General features: G+C 41.8%; 2 protein-coding genes across 3 annotated transcripts in view; one reads left to right on the forward strand and one right to left on the reverse strand.

Annotated features, from left to right (window-relative positions):
* Window positions 1-12: 12 nt before the first annotated feature.
* On the forward strand, window positions 13-5,432 carry LOC143302281 (vacuolar protein sorting-associated protein 29). 2 transcript variants are annotated; one of them, XM_076616881.1, is made up of 4 exons: window positions 13-110; window positions 876-1,067; window positions 2,233-2,468; window positions 4,069-5,432. In XM_076616881.1, exons 1-4 carry the CDS (start codon window positions 108-110, stop codon window positions 4,184-4,186), a joined length of 549 nt encoding a protein of 182 aa, XP_076472996.1. In that variant the 5' UTR covers window positions 13-107; the 3' UTR covers window positions 4,187-5,432. The 2 variants fall into 2 exon arrangements, with proteins under 2 accessions (XP_076472996.1, XP_076472997.1); XM_076616882.1 differs by having other exon boundaries at window positions 4,072-5,432.
* A 7,346-nt stretch (window positions 5,433-12,778) lies between these two features.
* Window positions 12,779-20,184, reverse strand: part of LOC143274831 (uncharacterized) — a 93,342-nt gene continuing 85,936 nt past the window's right edge. The window contains exons 9-11 of the mRNA XM_076578773.1: window positions 18,017-18,909; window positions 16,427-16,752; window positions 12,779-13,734 (exon numbers count right to left, since the gene is read on the reverse strand). Of these exons, the coding sequence (XP_076434888.1) occupies window positions 13,435-13,734; window positions 16,427-16,752; window positions 18,017-18,909 (1,519 nt within the window). The 3' untranslated portion in view covers window positions 12,779-13,434. The remainder of the gene's footprint in view (window positions 13,735-16,426; window positions 16,753-18,016; window positions 18,910-20,184) is intronic.

Consider the following 20,184-nt stretch of genomic DNA (forward strand, 5'->3'; position numbering starts at 1 on the left):
TGAACCAACGGGCTGCAGCCTAAGTTCGGCAGGATCCTGTCGCTACTTCCGGTTTTCAGCAAATCTGAAATCATATGATTAGAAGCCAACTGTAAAATCAAGACAAAATGGTAAAGTATTTGATTATCTACTGATGTTTTGTCGACATATTTTTGTCAGTCTATGTATTTATGATACATATATTTATATATTGACTGTATGATCGTTGGAATAGTTAAAAGTATTTGTGACACAAACGAGTGGGGGTGTGTCACCGTCGCAATCTCCAGATCCATGTACTGCCTGTTTCATCGGATTAGTAATTTCTTGCCAGTCTCCTTTCCTTCTCAGCTGCGATACTGAATGCATTCAGTATGACAATAACTAATATTAAATACTATCTTAACATGTATGCGAAAGCTCGCAAACGCATGCACGCACATAAACAGTCTCACATGCAAACGCGAATAACACACACACACACACACACACACACACACACACACACACACGCACGCACACACCTGTATGTATTGTTTTTGCACACACCTGTATGTATTGTTTTTGTCATTCCGTCTGTCAGCCACACCCACTCAAGACACACATATCCTCCCCCCACTCCCTTTCTCTCTGTCTGTCACACACACACACACACACACACACACACACACACACACACACAGAAGCACACCACTCAGTTACAGAATACTCTCTCTCATTCTATACACACACACACATACACACACACACACACACACACACACACACACACACACACACACACTTTCTCTCTTGCTAAAGTGATATGAGCTCATAAACTCTGTCTCTGTCTTTCTCTGTCTCTCTCTGTCTCTGTCTGTCTGTCTCTCTCTACACTTATTTGTTCCCCCCTGCAGCTGGTCCTTTTGCTGGGCGATCTCCACATCCCTCACCGCTGCAACTCCCTGCCGGTCCGCTTCAAAAAGCTGCTGGTGCCTGGCAAGATTCAGCACATCCTGTGTACTGGCAACCTGTGCACCAAGGAGTCCTTCGACTACCTCAAGACTCTTGCTAGTGATGTGCACGTAGTGCGTGGAGATTTTGATGAGGTAAGAGGTGACATACGTAGCAGCAGTGGTGCCTCAGTATTTCTCTCCTTTTTTTTTTTTTTTCTCTTTTAATCATTTATTTAATGGTTTAATGCAGATGTTTCTGATGAAAACATTTTTGTGAGGATCGGGGATGAATGAGTAGTGGAAAAGGAAACTACACATTGATAAATGAAATTTCATGCATTGAAATGTATTAAAATGTTAAATTTCAAGGTTTTTTTTGACATTACCCTGTGAGAAGGAGCGACAGTCCATCTGTGTCTGTGGGTGTAATATGCATAAATCAGATGCTGTAAAACAAAAACACAAGTTGGGTTTTTCTTTGTTTTGCTTTGTTTTGTGTTACCTGAAGTATTCAGATACTAAGATAAAGTAGAGTATCAGACTGAATTAAGAAGTTTGACTGCCATGAAATGCAATTAATTGTCAGAAAAAATTGTTTCATAAGGCGACTGACTGACTGGGCACTTGAAATTTGAATTGAAAATGAAACCAAATGGGGACACCAGTGATTGTTTTTGGACAACCGGTGATTGTTTTTGAATGCTTAAGATTTTAATTAAAAATAACAACAAAATGGGGATGACATTTAAATGCAAATCCTGTCCAACACAGGAAGCAAATGAGTGTGGAAATCTGATGGACTATCAATTGCAAAGTCTGAACAACCCAGAAAAGAAAGTGGTGATCTGATTGACTGTTATTATTGCAGAACATGAACTACCTGTAGCAAGAAAAGTGGTGATCTGATTGACTATTATTGGAGAACTTGAACTACCCAGAGCAGAAAGTTATTATCTGACTGACCATGGTTATTGCAGAACATGAAAGTGGTGATCTGACTGACTATTATTATTGCAGAACATGAACTACCCCAAGCAGAAAATAGTGAATTGATTGACTTTTATTATTGCAAAATGTGAACCACCCTGAGAAAATTGTGGGGATCCGATTGACTGTAAATATGTGATCCTATTGACTATAATTATATTTAAATTTCAGTTTGCAGGAGGTGTCTGTGCATGTGGACAGATCCATATATGCTGGAACACATCCAATATAAAAATAATAAATGAATAATATAAAAATTAAAAGATGAGAAAGTGCATCAACAGATGACTACCCAGAGCATAAAATGCTGGTCTGACAATTATTATTGCAGAACATGAACTACCCAGAGCAGAAGGTGGTGACCGTGGGTCAGTTCCGCATCGGTCTGTGTCACGGCCACCAGGTGGTGCCGTGGGGGGACGGTGAGAGCCTGGCTATGGTGCAGCGACAGCTGGACGTCGACATCCTCATCACGGGACACACCCACAAGTTTGACGCCTACGAGCATGAGGGCAAGTTCTACATCAACCCTGGGTCTGCCACTGGAGCGTATTCGGCGCTGGACAGGTAGGGGTGTGTGTGTGTGTGTTTGTGTGTGTGTGTGTGTGTGTGTGTGTGTGTGGTGTGTGTTTTTGTGCGTGTGTGTGTGTGTGTGTGTGTGTGTGTGTGTGTGTGTGAGTGTGTGTGTGAGTGTGTGTGTGTGTGTGTGTGTGTGTGTGTGTGTGTGTGTGGCTTTGTTTGCAGGGTCTGTGGGCAGTGTAGCTTTAACACTCTGCGTACATCAGAGACTGATGTTGACTTACACTTTGGTCAGCAGCAAAGTTAGAGCTGTATGGTCAGTCATTTACAGCAAGAGTGAGGGTGCATGTATGTGTGTGTTTTGCACATGTGTATTTGTGTGTAGTGTCTGTGTGTGTCATGTGTAAGGCAAGCCATTTGTCAACATTTCAGCAGGTTTCAATGTTGTTATATATGTATATATGATGAAGCTTGTGATGGTATTGTCTGCTATCTGCCATGCAGAATGTACCGCATGTTGGCAGTTTGATCTGCCACCAGAGAGTTTTGTGCTCCTCTTCAGCTGTACCCCATTACCAGTCAGTCTAATATCATCATCTTAGATGAACAGACTATAAATGAATAAATGAAACGAAATGTACCCCATTACCAAAGTGGCCAGTATAAATGGCTAGACTTGTGATTACAAACATGTTTGAAAATGTCAGTCCAAAGCTACCCCACCCCACCCACCCCCACTGCTCCTTACACGCTCCCATGGTCTGCACTCAGTTTTCACTTCTATTTCCTGACATTTGGCATGCTTAGTGTGTGTCTGTATGTCACTGTGTGTATACATACTAGATATAATAGTAATACATACCACAAGACGTTTGTTTGGCATTAGGTGTACAGTCTCTGTTCTGCTTATCTGATTTTGATTACTTGCCTACTGTATATCTTACTGTTTTTAATAATCAATTTCTATTTATTTAGTAATTTGTTTTGTTGGTGGTATTTATTTAATTTTTGTTTACGTTTTTTCATGTAGTTATCATATATTTATCTTTATGTCTATCTATATATCTGTGTGTCTATTGTTTATTTGTTGTTGTTTTTAATAGAATTTGTTCTTAAGCCCTGACTAACTCATTGGGTCAGGCACCTGCTTCTTTTTCTTTTTTCTTTAAAAAATTTTTTTTTTAAAGCAAATGTGGTGCAGCGTATATTGATCAGTCCATACACTTTGACATCTTGACACTGAAGCTGACAGTGTAAGTGCATTGTTGATGTGTGCAGTAACGTCATTCCCACACTTTTGGCACCTCCTCGAAATTGAAGCTGACAGTGTGAGCGCATTGTTGATGTGTGCAGCAACGTCATTCCCACACTTTTGGCACCTCCTCGAAATTGAAGCTGACAGTGTGAGCGCATTGTTGATGTGTGCAGTAACGTCATTCCCACACTTTTGACACCTCCTCGAAATTGAAGCTGACAGTGTGAGCGCATTGTTGATGTGTGCAGTAACGTCATTCCCACACTTTTGGCACCTCCTCGAAATTGAAGCTGACAGTGTGAGTGCATTGTTAAGGTGTATGGACATATGGATTTGTCTGAAGGCTGTGACGCCTCCTTGAGTTACTGAACTGAACTGTTGATGTGCGTGCAGCAGCATCGTCCCTTCCTTTGTGATCCTGGACATCCAGCAGTCCACTGTGGTGGCCTACGTCTACAAGCTCTTCAACGATGAGGTCAAGGTGGAGAGGATAGAGTACAGGAAATCCTAAGGCGTGTGTATGTGTGTGTGTGTGCGTCATCAGAGAGAGAAAAGGGCTGAGATAAATTTGAGACAGGGATGGAAGGGTTGGGAGGGATGTGGGCGAAATTGACAGAGATAGAGGGAGAGGGAGGGATGTGAGCGAAATTGAGACACAGATAGAGGGAGAGGGAGGGATGTGAGTGAAATTGAGACAGAGATAGAGGGAGAGGGAGGGATGTGAGTGAAATTGAGACAGAGGGAGAGGGAGAGGGAGGGATGTGGGTGAAATTGAGACAGAGATAGAGGGAGAGGGAGGGATGTGAGTGAAATTGAGACAGAGATAGAGGGAGAGGGAGGGATGTGAGCGAAATTGAGACAGAGGGGCAGGGAGAGATGTGAGAGATGTTGAGATAGAAATAGAGGGAAATGGAGGATCCATGTGTACTTTGTCATGTGTGGAAACACTTGTCTTAAGTTCTGAGGGAAGTTTCGAAACATGAACTGGGTTTCTGGGATACACAGATTTGTGGGGAGGAAGGAATGCGTTCGGGGATTATGGAGGGGAGAATGACAGAGGAAAGTTATTGGTGTGTAAGACAGACACCCTTCATCCCTCCCCCTACCCCCCACTCCCCTTATTTGTTATTTTAGGATAAAAACTGTGAATGTATTTACCAGCTTATTGTGTGATTGCAAAGAAAATTTGTGTTGTATCATGCTGAGGCTGTTTGCTTGTTAAGAACTGTATTGGAGCTTGGAAATGGTATTCACAGCTACTGTCGTCTGTGATTTGGTTTCATTCTGGTTTCTAGAACTGACTGTTTTTCAGCCCTGTGGTTGGCTGGGCAGAAGCAACAGGATTTGATTTGGTGTCGGAACAGAATGAATAAAGTTTTCCACTGACTAAGTGGATCGGAGTGGAACACGGCGCATGTCTTTTCAGCCATCAAAGAAAGTTCTTGCAGTTTTACTTATGGATGTTGATGTGTTGAATAAGATCAGGTGTTTTTTTTTTCAAAACATGTGTCATGAAATCAGCATAAACCCTGTAAATCAAATGATTCCAAATGATAGTTGATGTTTTAAGTCTGGACAGGGCTCTCTGTAGTCACTGGACAGAAAAAAAAAAAAAAAAATCCGAAAGGCTTTCGTCTTATTCTTGATCAAATGAAAGTATTGTGTACTGTTGAAAACAAGCAGGCAAACAAGACAGTTTTATTGCAAAATACAAAAAAAAAAAAAAAAAAAAAAAAAAAAAGGGAAACAAAGAAAAATCTTAGTATATTTAATGAGTAAGTATGAGTAAAGCATGCTTTTTTTGTACTCCAAAGGTAGACACTACAAGAAACAGTACAGACAAAATATTTAAACAGTATTCCAGAACAAATCTCAGAAAGTTTACATTGAGTAACAGAGTAACAAATTATTGGAACAAATTAACAAACGATATCAAACGTGCACCTAGTATAAATACTTTTAAGAACCTGATAGATAAACACGAGTTATTGACAAAAGCGAAATATGACTTTGATGGATAAAATGACTGAGCTAGTCAACGACCTGAAAAACAATGTAAAGGAGTAAATTTGAAGGGGCATAAAAAGCCAAAAATGGCTAAGTTGTATAAAACAACGCCCCAAATCCTGATCCTGATCCTGAAGTGTTTAATGTTCTGCTTGACTTTGTATTACATTGCTGACACTGACAGAACAGGGCTCAGTTGAGATGTGTGTAAACCATGGGGTCAGCCAGGCTTTTAAGCAACCAAGATACATAAAGAATATGTGCATGAACCAAACATCTTACCGAAACAATGCTTACAAACAAGGTTCTTGTCACAGTGTTGGATGTGAGGTGAATGCTGATGGGATTACTTTGCATTATTAGTTTGGGACTCTTTTTTTTCCACATTTTGTATAATTGTAACTGGAATCACATTGCACTGAATCGTAACAGTTTGTAAATGTATTGAATCATCATCATCATCATCATCACCCATATTATGAATATATATATATTTTTTTTTTGAGTGGATAAAACTTGTGGGGGGAGGAAAAAACATGGTTTTCAGAATGCTGTTGAGAGATGGTTTCATCATAGGAAACTGGTAGCAGTGCCACTTTCCAAAATTACTCAGTTCAGAAAATTGTTTTGAAATAGCCGTTTCGGTTTTTGTTTCCCCTTTTCATTTGCCTGTGTATGTACACTTTGTGTGAAATTTGGATTTAATTACACATACTTAACCGTGACCCAACTAGTGCAGACTCCGGCAGGGGTCTGACATTCCTGTCCTGTGCAAACTACAGTCCACCTATGTAGAGAAAACGAAAGCAATACGGCTGATAACCTCCCGGAAGTAGGTAACCTCCCCTTTGTCCCGCTAGCTAGCGTCCTCTTTTTCCAGCAGCCATCATGACTCCTGTTCCTGTGCTCTTCATACGGCTAATTTTTTTCCCCCGTATTTTCTGCCTGTCTGTTGATTCTCTGGCGTTCTTGTTTTTTGTCAAATTATGTCTCCAACCAGGTCACATAATTATGTAGCTGGATTGGGCAATCGCGCTAAAATAAAGGCGCTATCGCAGTCGATTCGCTGACACTCTGGGCCCTCTACTCCTGGCCTGGATTATGATTTAAGAGTATGAAGACTAGGGATGTAGGGGTAAGAGTAATCCATTTAACAGTTGAAAAGAATGTCTATTACTTCTGTGCTTATCTTTTTTTTTTCTTTCTGGTACATGTGCTGCACTTTTCCTTGCATTGTCTTGTCTTGTGTGAGTGGGTATGTGGTATAGAAATGTGTCTTTGGGTGGGTATTTGTGATTGTTCCCCCTTGATGATTGTAACTGAAGATGAATTTAGATGTATGTAAAAGAAAGGCATTGGTACTGCTTCTCTGTAGGAAACCACAACAACAACAACAACAAAATAAAGAAAAAAAAATAACGAAACAAAACAACAACAAAACATTCAGGGAAGTTCCTACACAGAGTTCTGCATTTTATAAATGATAATGTTGGAGGTTTATTTTCTTGTTATAACTGAAGGCATGTTAATAAAAGTCAGACATGAAAAATTGGAACAATTTTTTTTTTTTTTTTTTTTTTTTGGCAAATGATAGAAACTCCAAGATAATTTTTCTTCTTGCATCTCAGTTGCTGTCATGTAAAGAATGATAGAAGAGTCATGCCCCTGTCACAGTCTAGTGAAATGTTTGATTGGTGGACAAATGAGTTTTGTTCTCACTGAGACAATACCAGATTCATTGACACAAATTTGAACATAAGTATGTAGCATTCAGAACTCCCAATTAGTGCAATACAGACTTCATTCCAGTTTTCCGAAATAACCATGTTTCTTTGATATGAAACATTTTTGATAAGTTTTCATTTCAGAGTGTGTAAACAAATATTGTAGAATAAACAGTCATAAACAATGAAAGTCATAATCTGCATTGTTTTGTGTTTGTTTGGTTTTCTGATTTTGTTTTTGTTTTAGTTTTTTTTTGTTTTGTTTGGTTGGGTTTTTTTTCCCACTATGTGGACACTATTGTGTTTCCTTAGCTCTTGGGAGCCACATTTAGGTATGTTTGAAAATGACTTGTTTGTAAGACATTTTCAGACATATATCTTTTTGATCCTCATTCTTGGTTTTTTTAATTTTTTTTTTTTTTTTTGTCTATGGGAATTCTTCTTCTTCTTCTTCTTCTTCTGCGTTCGTGGGCTGCAACTCCCACGTTCACTCGTTTGCACACGAGTGGGCTTTTACGTGTATGACCGTTTTACCCCACCATGTAGGCAGCCAACTCTGTTTTCGGGGGTGTGCATGTTGGGTATGTTCTTGTTTCCATAACCCACCGAACGCTGACATGGATTACAGGATTTTTAACGTGCGTATTTGATCTTCTGCTTGCATACACACACGAAGGGGGTTCAGGCACTAGCAGGTGTGCACATATGTTGACCTGGGAGATGGTAAAAATCTCCACCCTTTACCCACCAGGCGCCGTCACCGTGATTCGAACCTGGGACCCTCAGACTGACAGTCCAACGCTTTATCCACTCGGCTATTGCGCCTATGTCTATTGGAATGATTGACACTTCACGCAACTTTTGTTCCAAAGTAAAGAGACGGTTTTGATAACTTCAAGCTGATGATGTATAGTACTTGGCTTTACTGGATTTTTACACCCCCTCGCCCCCACCCACACACACACAAACAACATGCACATACTCAAATATGCAAACATTTACACACACACACACACACACACACACACACACACACACAACAAGAAACAGTGGCAATATCTCAAATACTTTTATTTAGTTTGAACCAAACAAGCACACTAAAAAGTCTAGCTTTGATGAGGTGTCTAAAACGCTTTATATAAAGTGAGAGATAAATCGCATACAACAAAGGTAACACATCATCCAAAGGTGGGCCCAACAAACATATAAAAAAAAAAAAACCCATGGGTTATGGACGGGTACTAAGAAGCCAAGCGTTTTATCACAGACAGCTGATAAAAAGTTATTTTCAGCGAGATCAAGTTGCAGGTAACCGAATGATATATGCCATAATTTCTGGATCATACACACTTCATCTCTTCACTTCAAACTTTATGCTTTTTGATTTGTGTCAAAAAAAGAAAAGAAACCCCCCCCCCAAAAAACCAACAAAAAAACAAACAAAAAAACAACAACCCCCAAACCATGAATGTGTATCTGTAGCTTCAGCATAAACATTGCCTTTGACAGTGGACATTCAGTGCCACTTTAGTTTGATTCAGTTTTGGGATAAAGCAGTTTAAACTTCCGTTTTCCCTCATTTGCCAGGGATTTACAGGCTTCCATTGGTTTTCTGTTCATTTTTTCTTTTTTTTTTTTCAGCCCAGGTTCCCATGCAGATTTGAAGTTTGGACAAAATGTTCCATAAAAGTCTTTGATGATGGATTCTTTCAAGTATTCCAAACAATTACTGTTTTTACTCATTAAGGTCTGCGAAGAGAAGTGTAGCATCTTGTGCTTTTTATTGAAGCATGATGACAATTTTTTTTCTCCAAATGTTCCTCATTATTTAATAATCCTGCTCTTGATGCATTTGGCAGATAATTATTCACACAAAATCAAGATGATAAAGTTGGAAATGAAGTTGACTCAAAAAGTTGTATTTCTTCTTAACTCTCTGCTGTGTTGTTGCCATAAACCATAGCTGTAATATTTACTATATTCTGCATGGTTGCATTTCAAATTCTTCAGCGTTAAATCTTTTTCAGATAAAAAGACAAAAACAAAAATAAAACAAAAAAATCCCTGAAGTTATTTCCCTTGCTACATCCCTCCTCAACACTTCATGTCGATGAAAAGCGAAATATCCTTTTTCTAAAATTTGAAAAAGGACGCCAGATTTTAACAAAGGATGCTGTGCAAGAGATAAAAGTTGCTGGAATCTTGAGAGATATTGAGTCATCGGCGGACATTATTATGTCATATCCCAGTGCAGATGTTGCCGCAAATTTTGATATATTTAGAATATGAGACGGGATACTGCTTTAAATTATACAGCCTGTTTGCCTGCACAAGTGATACAGAACTTAGGCAAGGTCCAACATGGTTTGAAAAAAAAAAATAGAAAAAAAAAAGTCCGACATTAATAGTACCCTTCCAGAAATGCTGTATGATCATGAAATTATGGCGCACACAAAACATGCAACAACACATGGCAATGTTTGCAAACATTTTCTTTTGTACATGTCACTGTTTGTTAGTGGTTTTTTTGTTGTTAAAAAAAAAAAAAATCTTTTTTACTGGAAGACTGGACTGATATTAACATGCCTGAGATAATTTACCAAGGCATTTTCTGTTTTGAAGTCATCAGGCACACAAACCATACATAACATCAGGTCACACTGTGTGATAAAATATTGAACCATCAAAAAGTAAAAATTAATATGTTGCGGAAATAAAATAATGGACTCCCAGACAAACATATTCATGGACACAAACACTTTGATCGGTAATTCACATAAGAGGCAACAGTAAAGAAGTCAAAGTGTGGACACACATTGAGCCCAGAGCACACTGGGCAGTCCTGGATTTGTTGGGTCTGGCAAGGTGGGTATGCATGGTATGAGAATCGTGACTCCCAAGTGTGAGGTGGTGTTGACTGATGAACAGAAGTGTGTGTGTGTGTGTGTGTGTGTGTGTGTGTGTGTGTTTACATTCTCAGCCCAGAGAGTATTGTATGATTTATCCCAATCTTATGATAGTTTGCTCTACTCACAACAATTTATCCTCTTGTATTAGAAATAATAAATGAAATAACAACTAGGATTATCAATACTGGAGAAGCAAACAAACAAAACACCATGAAAAGAAAAGAAAAGAAAAGAAAACAAACACTTGCAAAGAAGAGGATCAGGGAACCAGTTGTGAAACGCACTTTGATTTCTTAACAGGAGTCGACACAACGTACAGAAGTGAAACACAGTTTGATTTCTTAACAGGAGTCGACACAACGTACAGAAGTGAAACACAGTTTATGTAGTTTAGCTTTTTGCTCATGTTGATTTGTCATTGTGTTCACTTACACAAAGTTTTGATGTTTTTCCAGTGAACAAAGCCCCAACAAATGCAACTAAAGACATGAATTAAAAAAAAAAAATGCATACACAGAAATGCTATGGAAGAAAATTTAGCTTTTTTCATTGAACTTCTTCCTTCTTCATCGTTCTTATAGAGGATTATAACCCCTGTTACTAAAGCTTGCATACAATAGTAAAGATGACCCCCGTACGTACTGATAACACCCTCGTGTCCAACCACTGTCAACACAGAACATTTCAGTCATACCAATAACCCATGTCAAAAATGACAACCAATATCAACACACACAACATTCTGATCATAATCAAGAACCCATGTTACACATGACAAACATCCCCAACACACAACATTCTTGTAATACCAATAACCCATGTCATGCATGATAAACACTAAACACACACACACACACACTATTCTTAAAAGGTCAAGATCATCGCCTTTTATGGTGCAGTGAATTCATATCCACTGTGTGTGTCTAAGGCTTGGCAAAGGAGGGTGAAGCCCAATCTTGTCCTTCCTGCTGTTTCAGCCTTGCCCAGCCGACCCGCTTACACATGCGTGAAGTGAGGAAAATCCGACTAAAGCGACTTTTCCAAGGACACGACGACATTCTGAAACGGGGCCTCAAACCCTGATCACTGGTGAACACTGGGTCAGAAGCCCGATGTCTGACTCTGCCACAGCGTCTCCTGACAAGTTTCTAGTCGTACCAATACAGCATGTGACATGGGACAAGCTCTTTTAGAAAGGGATGACCCTTGTCTGTTGCCTCCACTCACACAAGAAATTCAGAAGACAACAACAACTAGCCTCTGTTAATACTGATTACCATGTCAATACTGCAGTACACATCCAAACAAAACAAGAAGAACAAAAGAAAAGAACAACCTATTACCACCCAGGGGATTGGAACTCAACACAGCAACACCAACACACAGCAGACTCATCACTTTCCTGCCTGACGAACACATCAACATGAACCGATCACCTCTGGTTCCACGTGGTCCCTTGAGGAGCTACGGAAGACAGCTGCATTCATGAGGGCAACCGCGCATGGACACATGGACATACACCCATCAACAGCAAGGCAAGACTACCAAGAGTGGAATTAAAGCAATGATAACTGCAACCTAAACTGATGATAACTACATTGACATACTGCCTATCACTAATACAAACTGATCATAACTGCATCAACCTACTGCCTATCATCATTTAAACTGATGATAACTACATAAACATTCTGCCTATCACCAATTAAACCGATCACAAATGCATCAACGTACAGCCTATCATCAATTAAACTGTTGACAACTATATGAACATCCATATACTGCCTATGACATCAAAATCTATTTCAAAGAAAAGAATCTGCCTCAACCGGAACTGTCCTTGGGGGATAAATGCTGATTAAGCAGTCATAAGCAAGCTAAAAATGGGTGGTATCGTTACAATTTTTCTGTACAGAAACAGTGGCAACAACGAACAGGAGGGAAGCACACAAGGTTGAAGAAAGTTATATGTTAATTTCCAAATACAATTGATAAAAATCACACTCGTAAAAAAGGTTGACACCCATGGACTAGAGGCAAGTAAGTGGAGGAGAACTGGCAGAGAAAGGTATATATGATGGAAAAATACTCCCCCCCCCCTCGCCCCCCAAAAAAACCCCACCAACTAACAAAGAATGTTTTGGCAGGCCAAAAAGAATCACACATAACTTTCTGATCCCATGAAATGCAGTTATAAATGTTTGTTTTATAAAATGCGCTCACCACACAACCTGCGAATAATTCCTTCAGACGAAAATCAAAGTATATCACAAATATACGATATCATACCAACACACTGGAGAACTTTTTTCAAACCACATTGTCAAACATGTAATTCTGAATACAGATGGGGAATACACTAAAAAACAAAACAAAAACAGAAACAGTTTTGATTAGAGAAAAAAAAAATTTACCCACAACTTCATCAGTTCCCTTGTTGGGGTGGTTGGTGGTAGGGGTGGGGGTGGGGGGGGGGAAACAAAAGCCAAATGAGATTCTTGTATTCATACACAATATAAATACACCATTTGAAAAAATGATTCATTAATACACATTGAAAAATACACCATTTGAAAAATGATTCAATCAATCATAGCCAACAGTTTTACAGGCACTGACAATCATCTGGAACCTTAAGTCAACATTTTGTTTCCAATAAACAACATCCATGATTGTACAAATCTGGCTTCCACTACCAAAAGCTGTACATACATAAAGATAACTTTGACAACAGTGGACATATCTTTATGTGATATTCTTTTTTAAGCCCTTCAAATTCTCACTATTTGAACTCCAAGACAGAACGAGGAGAACAAAAACAAACAAACAAACAAACAAAAAAACAAACAGAGAAGAACTCCACAGCTTATGAAACCTCATCATAGTATCAGCCTTAAAGCAATACCTCAGCTTTCACCTCACTGCAGCATTGGCCTTAAATGAATACTCCAGTTTTACCTCAGTATAACATCAACCTTAGATTAATAAAAGAAACATAATTATACCCTTGTACATACGACATCAGGCTGTGGATATTTGTTCTTGTTGTTGTTGTTTGTTGTTGTTGTTTTACTTCCTCGCTCTCTTCATTACAGTGAACAACATCAACCACGAAGAAATCAATACTCCAGCTTGTCCACGTCCCGGTTCTTGCTCTCGGCGGACAGATCCAGCACCTCCTCCTTCTTGGTGGCGCTGGAGGTGTCGGTGGCTGTGGTGGTGGTGGTGGTGGCGGTGTCCTGGGCGTGCTGGGACACGGGGATGATGAGGGAGCGGGGGCCCTCCCTGTCGTGACTCTCCTGCGCGCGCTCGTCGTCCCTCCCTGCTTCGTTCGACGGGGACCCCGCCCGCCTGTCCTGCTCCGCCTCTCGCTCTGTCCGTGCCTCCTCCTCTCCCCCCATCTCCCCTCGCTGCTCCGCCTGTTGGTTAATTCAGCGTGGAGGGTTGGACAAGTGTTGATCGATCAGAATCTTTTTGTTTTTTGTTTTTTGTTTTTTTGTTTTGTTAACTGCTTCCAGACATTGAACCACCATAAATGATTACAGAGTTATAAAAAGGGAGAAAAAAAAAAGAACATTCTTTAATTTACAACATTCTATCAATCAGCCTAAACTGATAGAAGCAGCAAACTGATTTTAGCCAGAATAACAGAGCAGTCTATAATTTACAACAATCTATCAATGAGCTTTACAAAGATTTCAAAATATGAAGAACAAATAGTGCAAACGTATTCTATTTGGTGTTTATGCAGAATACGTCACAACAACATGTCTGTATAGTGATATTCCTTCTGTTGATTGCACGGAAAAAAAAGAAAAAAAAGACACCCCAAAACCCCAAAAAACCCTGAAAAACAACAACATATTGTGTCCATGATTTATTACCAACAATCCCCATCCTCATAAAAAGGAGATTCTCCAAAGACTGCATGTGTCTGCCTACATGAAAAAAACAACAACCCATGGTAAGCAGTTCAGCTTGTATCATTGTTTGTTTCACTGCCAGCAGTTACGTACCTTCTTGCCCAAGTATTTCAAAGAGAATAATAATTCTGCAGATGATTTTTGTAAAGTTATTTCTGACGAGGTTCTTATGGTCGAACTTTCACAGGCATTAGTTCATAGCCCTATTTCTACATTCCTTTAATGCACTTCAGAATTGTGTTAATGGTTTCTGATTATTATCATTATTATTATTATTGAATTGTTACTGTTAAATGTAATTGCATGTTAGTTATACCACCTTCCTCCCCCATGCCCCCACCCCCTTTTTTTAACGTCTAATATCACTGAGAGTGAAAAGACGCTAAACTAAAGAACGAACGATGAAAAAAAAAAGTAATCAAGACTGGCCACACACTCCATCCTCTCTGTTTGAGGGTGTGTATATAATCATGTTGGCTGAGCTCAACAGCCATCAGTGGAGAATGCCAGCAATGCTACAATCAATCAACAGGGCCCAGATGGTCTGCATTTAAAAGCTGTCAGTAATTGTTGTTGATGAATGATAACTGACCATGCAGTCATTAGTGGCTGGTTTGCGAACAACAGCCAATTATTTCTTTCTTGATCTCAGTGTGTGTGTGTGTGTGTGTGTGTGTGTGTGTGTGTGTGTGTGTGTGTGTGTGAAGAGGGCAGTACGTGGGTATGTCCATGTGTGAACAGGGAAGGTGGGATGGGGGTTTGATGGTTAGAGGCACTCAGTGTTTGCACCTTTAACTCTTTCCATACGAACGGCGAAAGAGACGACGTTAACAGGGTTTCACCCCAATTACCATCATCAAAATATTGCAAGCGGAACGCTCTTATACTGAAGAGGTGAATGTTGACAAAGAATACCACAGTTCTGACGACGGAAGCTAAAGGTTGGGTCATTCAGACACCCACTGCACATCCGAGGGGTCTGTGTAGAGAAGAGAGGACTGGCTGTACTGAGTGAGTTAAAAGCATGCTGCTTGTCATTAAACTCAGGGTGCAATATTTTATCTTCAGAGAATTTCATCTTTTACTGCTGCCTTTTTTTTTTTTTTTTTTTTTTTTAAAGATGAAAATACCTCTCCCCGGCTGTCATGATGACCGAAGACAATCTCCATGTTCTTCAGCATCATGTGAAAACAGTCAGTTTGATGTAGACTGAAAAGAGTCCAGTTCGTGTTTAACGCCGACCAAACACTGACCAAGCTTTAGGCTGTGGTGAAGGAAACCACACGGAACAATTGTATTGTAGTGTATTGTATTGCACTGAACTGAACTGTCATCATAACAGAATTCTCTGTATGAAGTTCGGGCTGCTCTCCCCGGGGAGAGCGCCTCACTACAGTGCAGCGCAACCCATATTATTTCTGCTTTATTCTGTCTGCAAGAGTACCGAAATGAATTTTTCCACAGAATTTTCCCATGACAGCCCTTCTGTTGCCATGTGTTCTTTTACGTTGTGCGCTAAAAGTGCATGCCGCACACACGGGACCCCGATTCATCATCTCATTGAAATGACTAACACCCAGACCAAGGTCTTGTGGAAGGGGCGTGGAAGGGGGCGGGGGGGGGTGGGGGGGGTGGGGGTGGGGGTGGGGGGGGGGGCGGGGAGTGGGGGGAGGGGGCAAAAGAGGAGTAAAAATCCCATTCCGTATATGCGACTCCAATTCATGGACACTCATTTCCTAGTCGGGTGTATTACCGCGGGGACACCACTCGGCCTGTATTCCCATTTTGCAGACAAGAGTCTACTTCTTCTTCTTCTGCGTTCACTCGTATGCACACGAGTGGGCTTCTACGTGTATGACCGTTTTTACCCCGCCATGTAGGGAGCCATACTCCGTTTTCGGGGGTGTGCATGCTGGGTATGTTCTTGTTTCATAACCCACCGAACGCTGACATGGATTACAGGATCTTTAACGTGCGTATTTGATCTTCTGCTTGCATATACACACGAAGGGGGTTCAGGCACTAGCAGGTCTGCACATATGTTGACCTGGGAGATCGTAAAAATCTCAACCCTTTACCCACCAGGCGCCGTCACCGTGATTCGAACCCGGGATCCTCAGATTGACAGTCCAACGCTTTAACCACTCGGCTATTGCGCCCGTCGACAAGAGTCTACAGCTGTGCTCACCTGAGAGTCATCTGTCCTGGAAGTGTCTGGAATGGTCTGTGGTTCTGGTTCCAGAGCTGATCGCTGCACTGGTTCCTCCTCCTTCTCTCCCTCCTCCTTCTTCTGCTGCTGCTGGAGCTGTTCCTGTTGTGATTCCTCCTTCTCCTTGGTCGCCTCCTTGCTGGTTTTCTCTGTCTCTGTCTTGGTGTTGGTCTTTTCTGTCTCTGTTTCTGTCTTCGTCTTGTCTGTCTCTGTCTGTGTGTTGGTCTTCGCTGTCTCTGTTTTTGTGGCTGTCTTCTCTGTCTCGTCATCTGTGTCGTCGTAGTCATCGTCAGAGTTCTCTTTCTCTGAAAAGGGCCAGTCACAAAGGAAAGGTGAAAAAAAAAAATCCAGAGAGGCAAGGCCTTCAAGACTCACTTGTGATAAATTAAGTCCCCTAGCATTAATTACAGAGTAATTTCCCTTTTTTACTACCTGCACCAAAACGTTTGCAAAATAAATAAAAATTCCATGCTTAGCAAAAGAAGTTCCTGTTTGAACAAAAAAATGATAATAATGACTCCTCTCGTTGTTGTGTCAGAATAAGAGGTCAAAGTGCCAAGTTTAGTGAATACAAAAAATATAAATATAACAGTAAATGCAGTTTGCATATAATTAGGCTTCTTTTTTTTTGTTTTTTTTTTTGGTGTCCATCCCAGAGGTGCAATATTGTTTTAAACAAGATGACTGGAAAGAACTGAATTTTTCCTATTTTTATGCCAAATTTGTTGTCAACTGACAAAGTATTTGCAGAGAAAATGTCAATGTTAAAGTTTACCACGGACACACAGAGACACGGACACACACACACACACAGAGACAACCGAACACCGGGTTAAAACATAGACTCACTTTGTTTACACAAGTGAGTCAAAAAGTGAATCGATGCTCTTCGCAAATACTGTCAAAACAACCACTGACTGTGAACGATCAACTGTATGTGTGAGACCTGCAAGTTATTCTTGAGGGGTTGCCCTGAACATGCAATCAAAACCTCGTTGATACTTGATTGTCAGAAGCTAAATTCCCATTGTTAAGCTATCGTTCATACCTCAAAGCCAGAAGCTAAATTCCTGTTGTTGAGCTATCGTTGATACCTTAATGCCAGAAGATAGTTTCCTGTTGTTAAACTTCCATTGATATATATTTGATGATACCTCGAAAACAGAAGCTAAAATCCTGTTGTTAAAATTTAGTTGATATATATTCGTTGATACCTCAAAGCTAGAAGCTTAATTCCCGCTGTGAAGCTATCGTTTATACCTAAATACCAGAAGCTGAATTCCTGTTGTTAAGTTATCGTTGATACCTCAAAGCCAGAAGCTAAATTCCCGCTGTGAAGCTATCAAATACCAGAAGCTGAATTCCTGCTGTTAAGCTATCCTTGATACCTGAACTGCAGAAACTGAATTCTTGTTGTCAAACTATCATTGATGCATGATGCCAGAAGCTAAATTCCTGTTGTCAGGGTACTGTTGATACCTGAAAGCCAGAAAGCTAAATTCCTGCTGTCAACTGGGTTTTCTGTCAAGGGATACAAGACGTGTAATAATCAAACCCATCATCACCCACCTCCCTCTGCCCCTTGCTCCGTGCCTCTCCCAGCCCTGGACAGGGGGCGAGTGCGTCCTTCCTTGTTGACGCGCGGCGTGTGGCCGGTCGCCATGTGAGTGTCGCTGAAATCCCGAGCCATGCCCGGCTGGGTGGTGGCAGCCGTGGAGGTGGCTGGGGTGGTGGTCTCCTCTGCCGACGACTGCTTCTCCTGCTCGCTGCCGTCCTCGTCAACCGCCGCCGCCGCCCTGCTGTCGTTGTCGTCCTTCTCGGCATCGCTGACGATGAAGGCCAGGAAGTTGTTGCTGGTGGCGGTGCTGCTGCTTGGGGGAGGGGCCTGGGTGGTGCTGGTGACCGCTCCTTCGCTGGACCGGTCCTCTTTCCCTTCCGACGGGGTGGCGCCGCCGCCGCTTCCGCCCGCGTTTTTTCTTGGAGTCTCCTCCTCCTCCCCTTTCCTGGGAGACGGGTCGTCTTTGCGCGCAGTCCCGCCTTCCTCCTCCTCTTTCCTCGGGGACGCTCCATCGTCGTCTTTCGTTGCTGGTGGGGGAAGGGCAAGCTGGGTGTGGGAGGATTCCGGTTCCGGTTCTTTCTGTGCAGAGATAATCGTGTCCGCGGTGCTTTTGTCCTTGGACCGGTAGGAGTTCTCTTCGCTCTCCCGGATTCCCGACAACAGTTCGGCGCTATCATCTCCGGTCTCCGACTCTTCTTCCTTACGTGTGTGGTCGGTTGGGTCTTCGTCCGACTCGGGTTCCGAGCTGTGCTGGCGGGTGTCGTCGCTGTCGGCGGCGGGTTTGGAGCCGCTGGGGGGTAGCGGGGACTGTTGGCGCTGCGCCTTCTTCTTGCCGCCGCCTCTCTGGCGGGTGGAGGGTCTGGAGCTGGAGCTGACCTGGGAGGGCGCCCTGCTGAAGGCTGACCTGTGGGGAAGAAAGAGAACCTGTGTCAGGAGCCTGGGGATCAACGCTGACGTTCTGGCCATCACCCTGCTTCGTTCGTCACCCTGAAGAAGCTCACAATGGAAGAGGGAAGGGGAAGGGGGGAAAGGCTAATACTGGTTTGCCATTTCCTGCTCTCTCTCTCTCTCTCTCTCTTTCTCTCTCTACCTATCTGTCTGTCTATATATCTACATGTCTCTCTCTTCTCTCTCTTTCCCATACGTTGCCCATTCTCTATCTCTCCATTACATGGACCCACATGAAGGGGTAAACAGCAAAAAGACACAATTCAAAGCCATAATTCCAACTTAAATCTCTGTGTACATGCACCCGAACAAAACATTATCATTGTTATCGCTATCCTCCATTCCATGCTAAAAACAACAACAACAACAACCATACATTTTTTCGAACTGCAGTTATTTACAGAAACCACACCAAATAATCATCAATACCAAGTCCCCACCGTCGGTGAACGGAATATGGCTGCCTCAATGCCTCAATGGCAGGGGTTAAAACGTGGGTCATACCCACTCTACTCATGCATATGAGTGAACGTGGCAGCTAAGTCGCAGCACACGAACGAAGAAGAAGAAGAAGAAGATGAAGATGAACATCAAGCCACTGACATATATATATATATATATATATATATATATACACACATACATATATGCATCAACCCACATTCTTCAACACATGTCTGAGGCGCATCTACAAGATCCGATGGCAGGAGAAGATCCGAAACGAAGATCTGTGGGAGCGAGCGGGACAGGAACCAGTGGCCAAACAGATACTGCGGAGGAAGTGGGGCTGGATCGGACACACCCTCAGGAAGCCAGCGTCCAGCATCACACGCCAAGCCCTGACCTGGAACCCGCAGGGAAAGAGGAAGAGAGGCCGGCCTCGCAACAGCTGCTGGAGGCGAGACACCGAGGCAGAGCTGAAGCAGCAAGGGACCAACTGGACTGGAATGGCCAGAACAGCCCAGAACAGAGTGCGATGGCGAGGGGTCGTCGATGGCCTATGCTCCACCAGGAGCGATTGGCATAAGTACGTAAGTAAGTAATGCATCAAGTCCTTACAGACTTGCCCAACTGTAGAACAATCGTGTTCTCATACACAACTTCGATTTGATTTACAAATGCAGCAATTTTTTCTTGACAAAAACCATGACACCTCCAGATTTCCTTCCATGCTGCGAGATTTTCACCGCTTTTGACATGAAAACGTCATAATCCTTAAATACCTCATAAC

The sequence above is a fragment of the Babylonia areolata genome, chromosome 29 (genome assembly GCF_041734735.1).
Source record: "Babylonia areolata isolate BAREFJ2019XMU chromosome 29, ASM4173473v1, whole genome shotgun sequence".
Lineage (NCBI taxonomy): Eukaryota > Metazoa > Mollusca > Gastropoda > Neogastropoda > Buccinidae > Babylonia > Babylonia areolata.

What these genes read in the sequence shown, in the direction of transcription:
- LOC143302281 (XM_076616881.1), top strand. An exon ending in TGCGTGGAGATTTTGATGAG is followed by an intron (nt 1,068 to 2,232) that starts GTAAGAGGTGAC and finishes TTATTATTGCAG; the next exon opens with AACATGAACTACCCAGAGCA. An exon ending in GCGTATTCGGCGCTGGACAG is followed by an intron (nt 2,469 to 4,068) that starts GTAGGGGTGTGT and finishes ATGTGCGTGCAG; the next exon opens with CAGCATCGTCCCTTCCTTTG.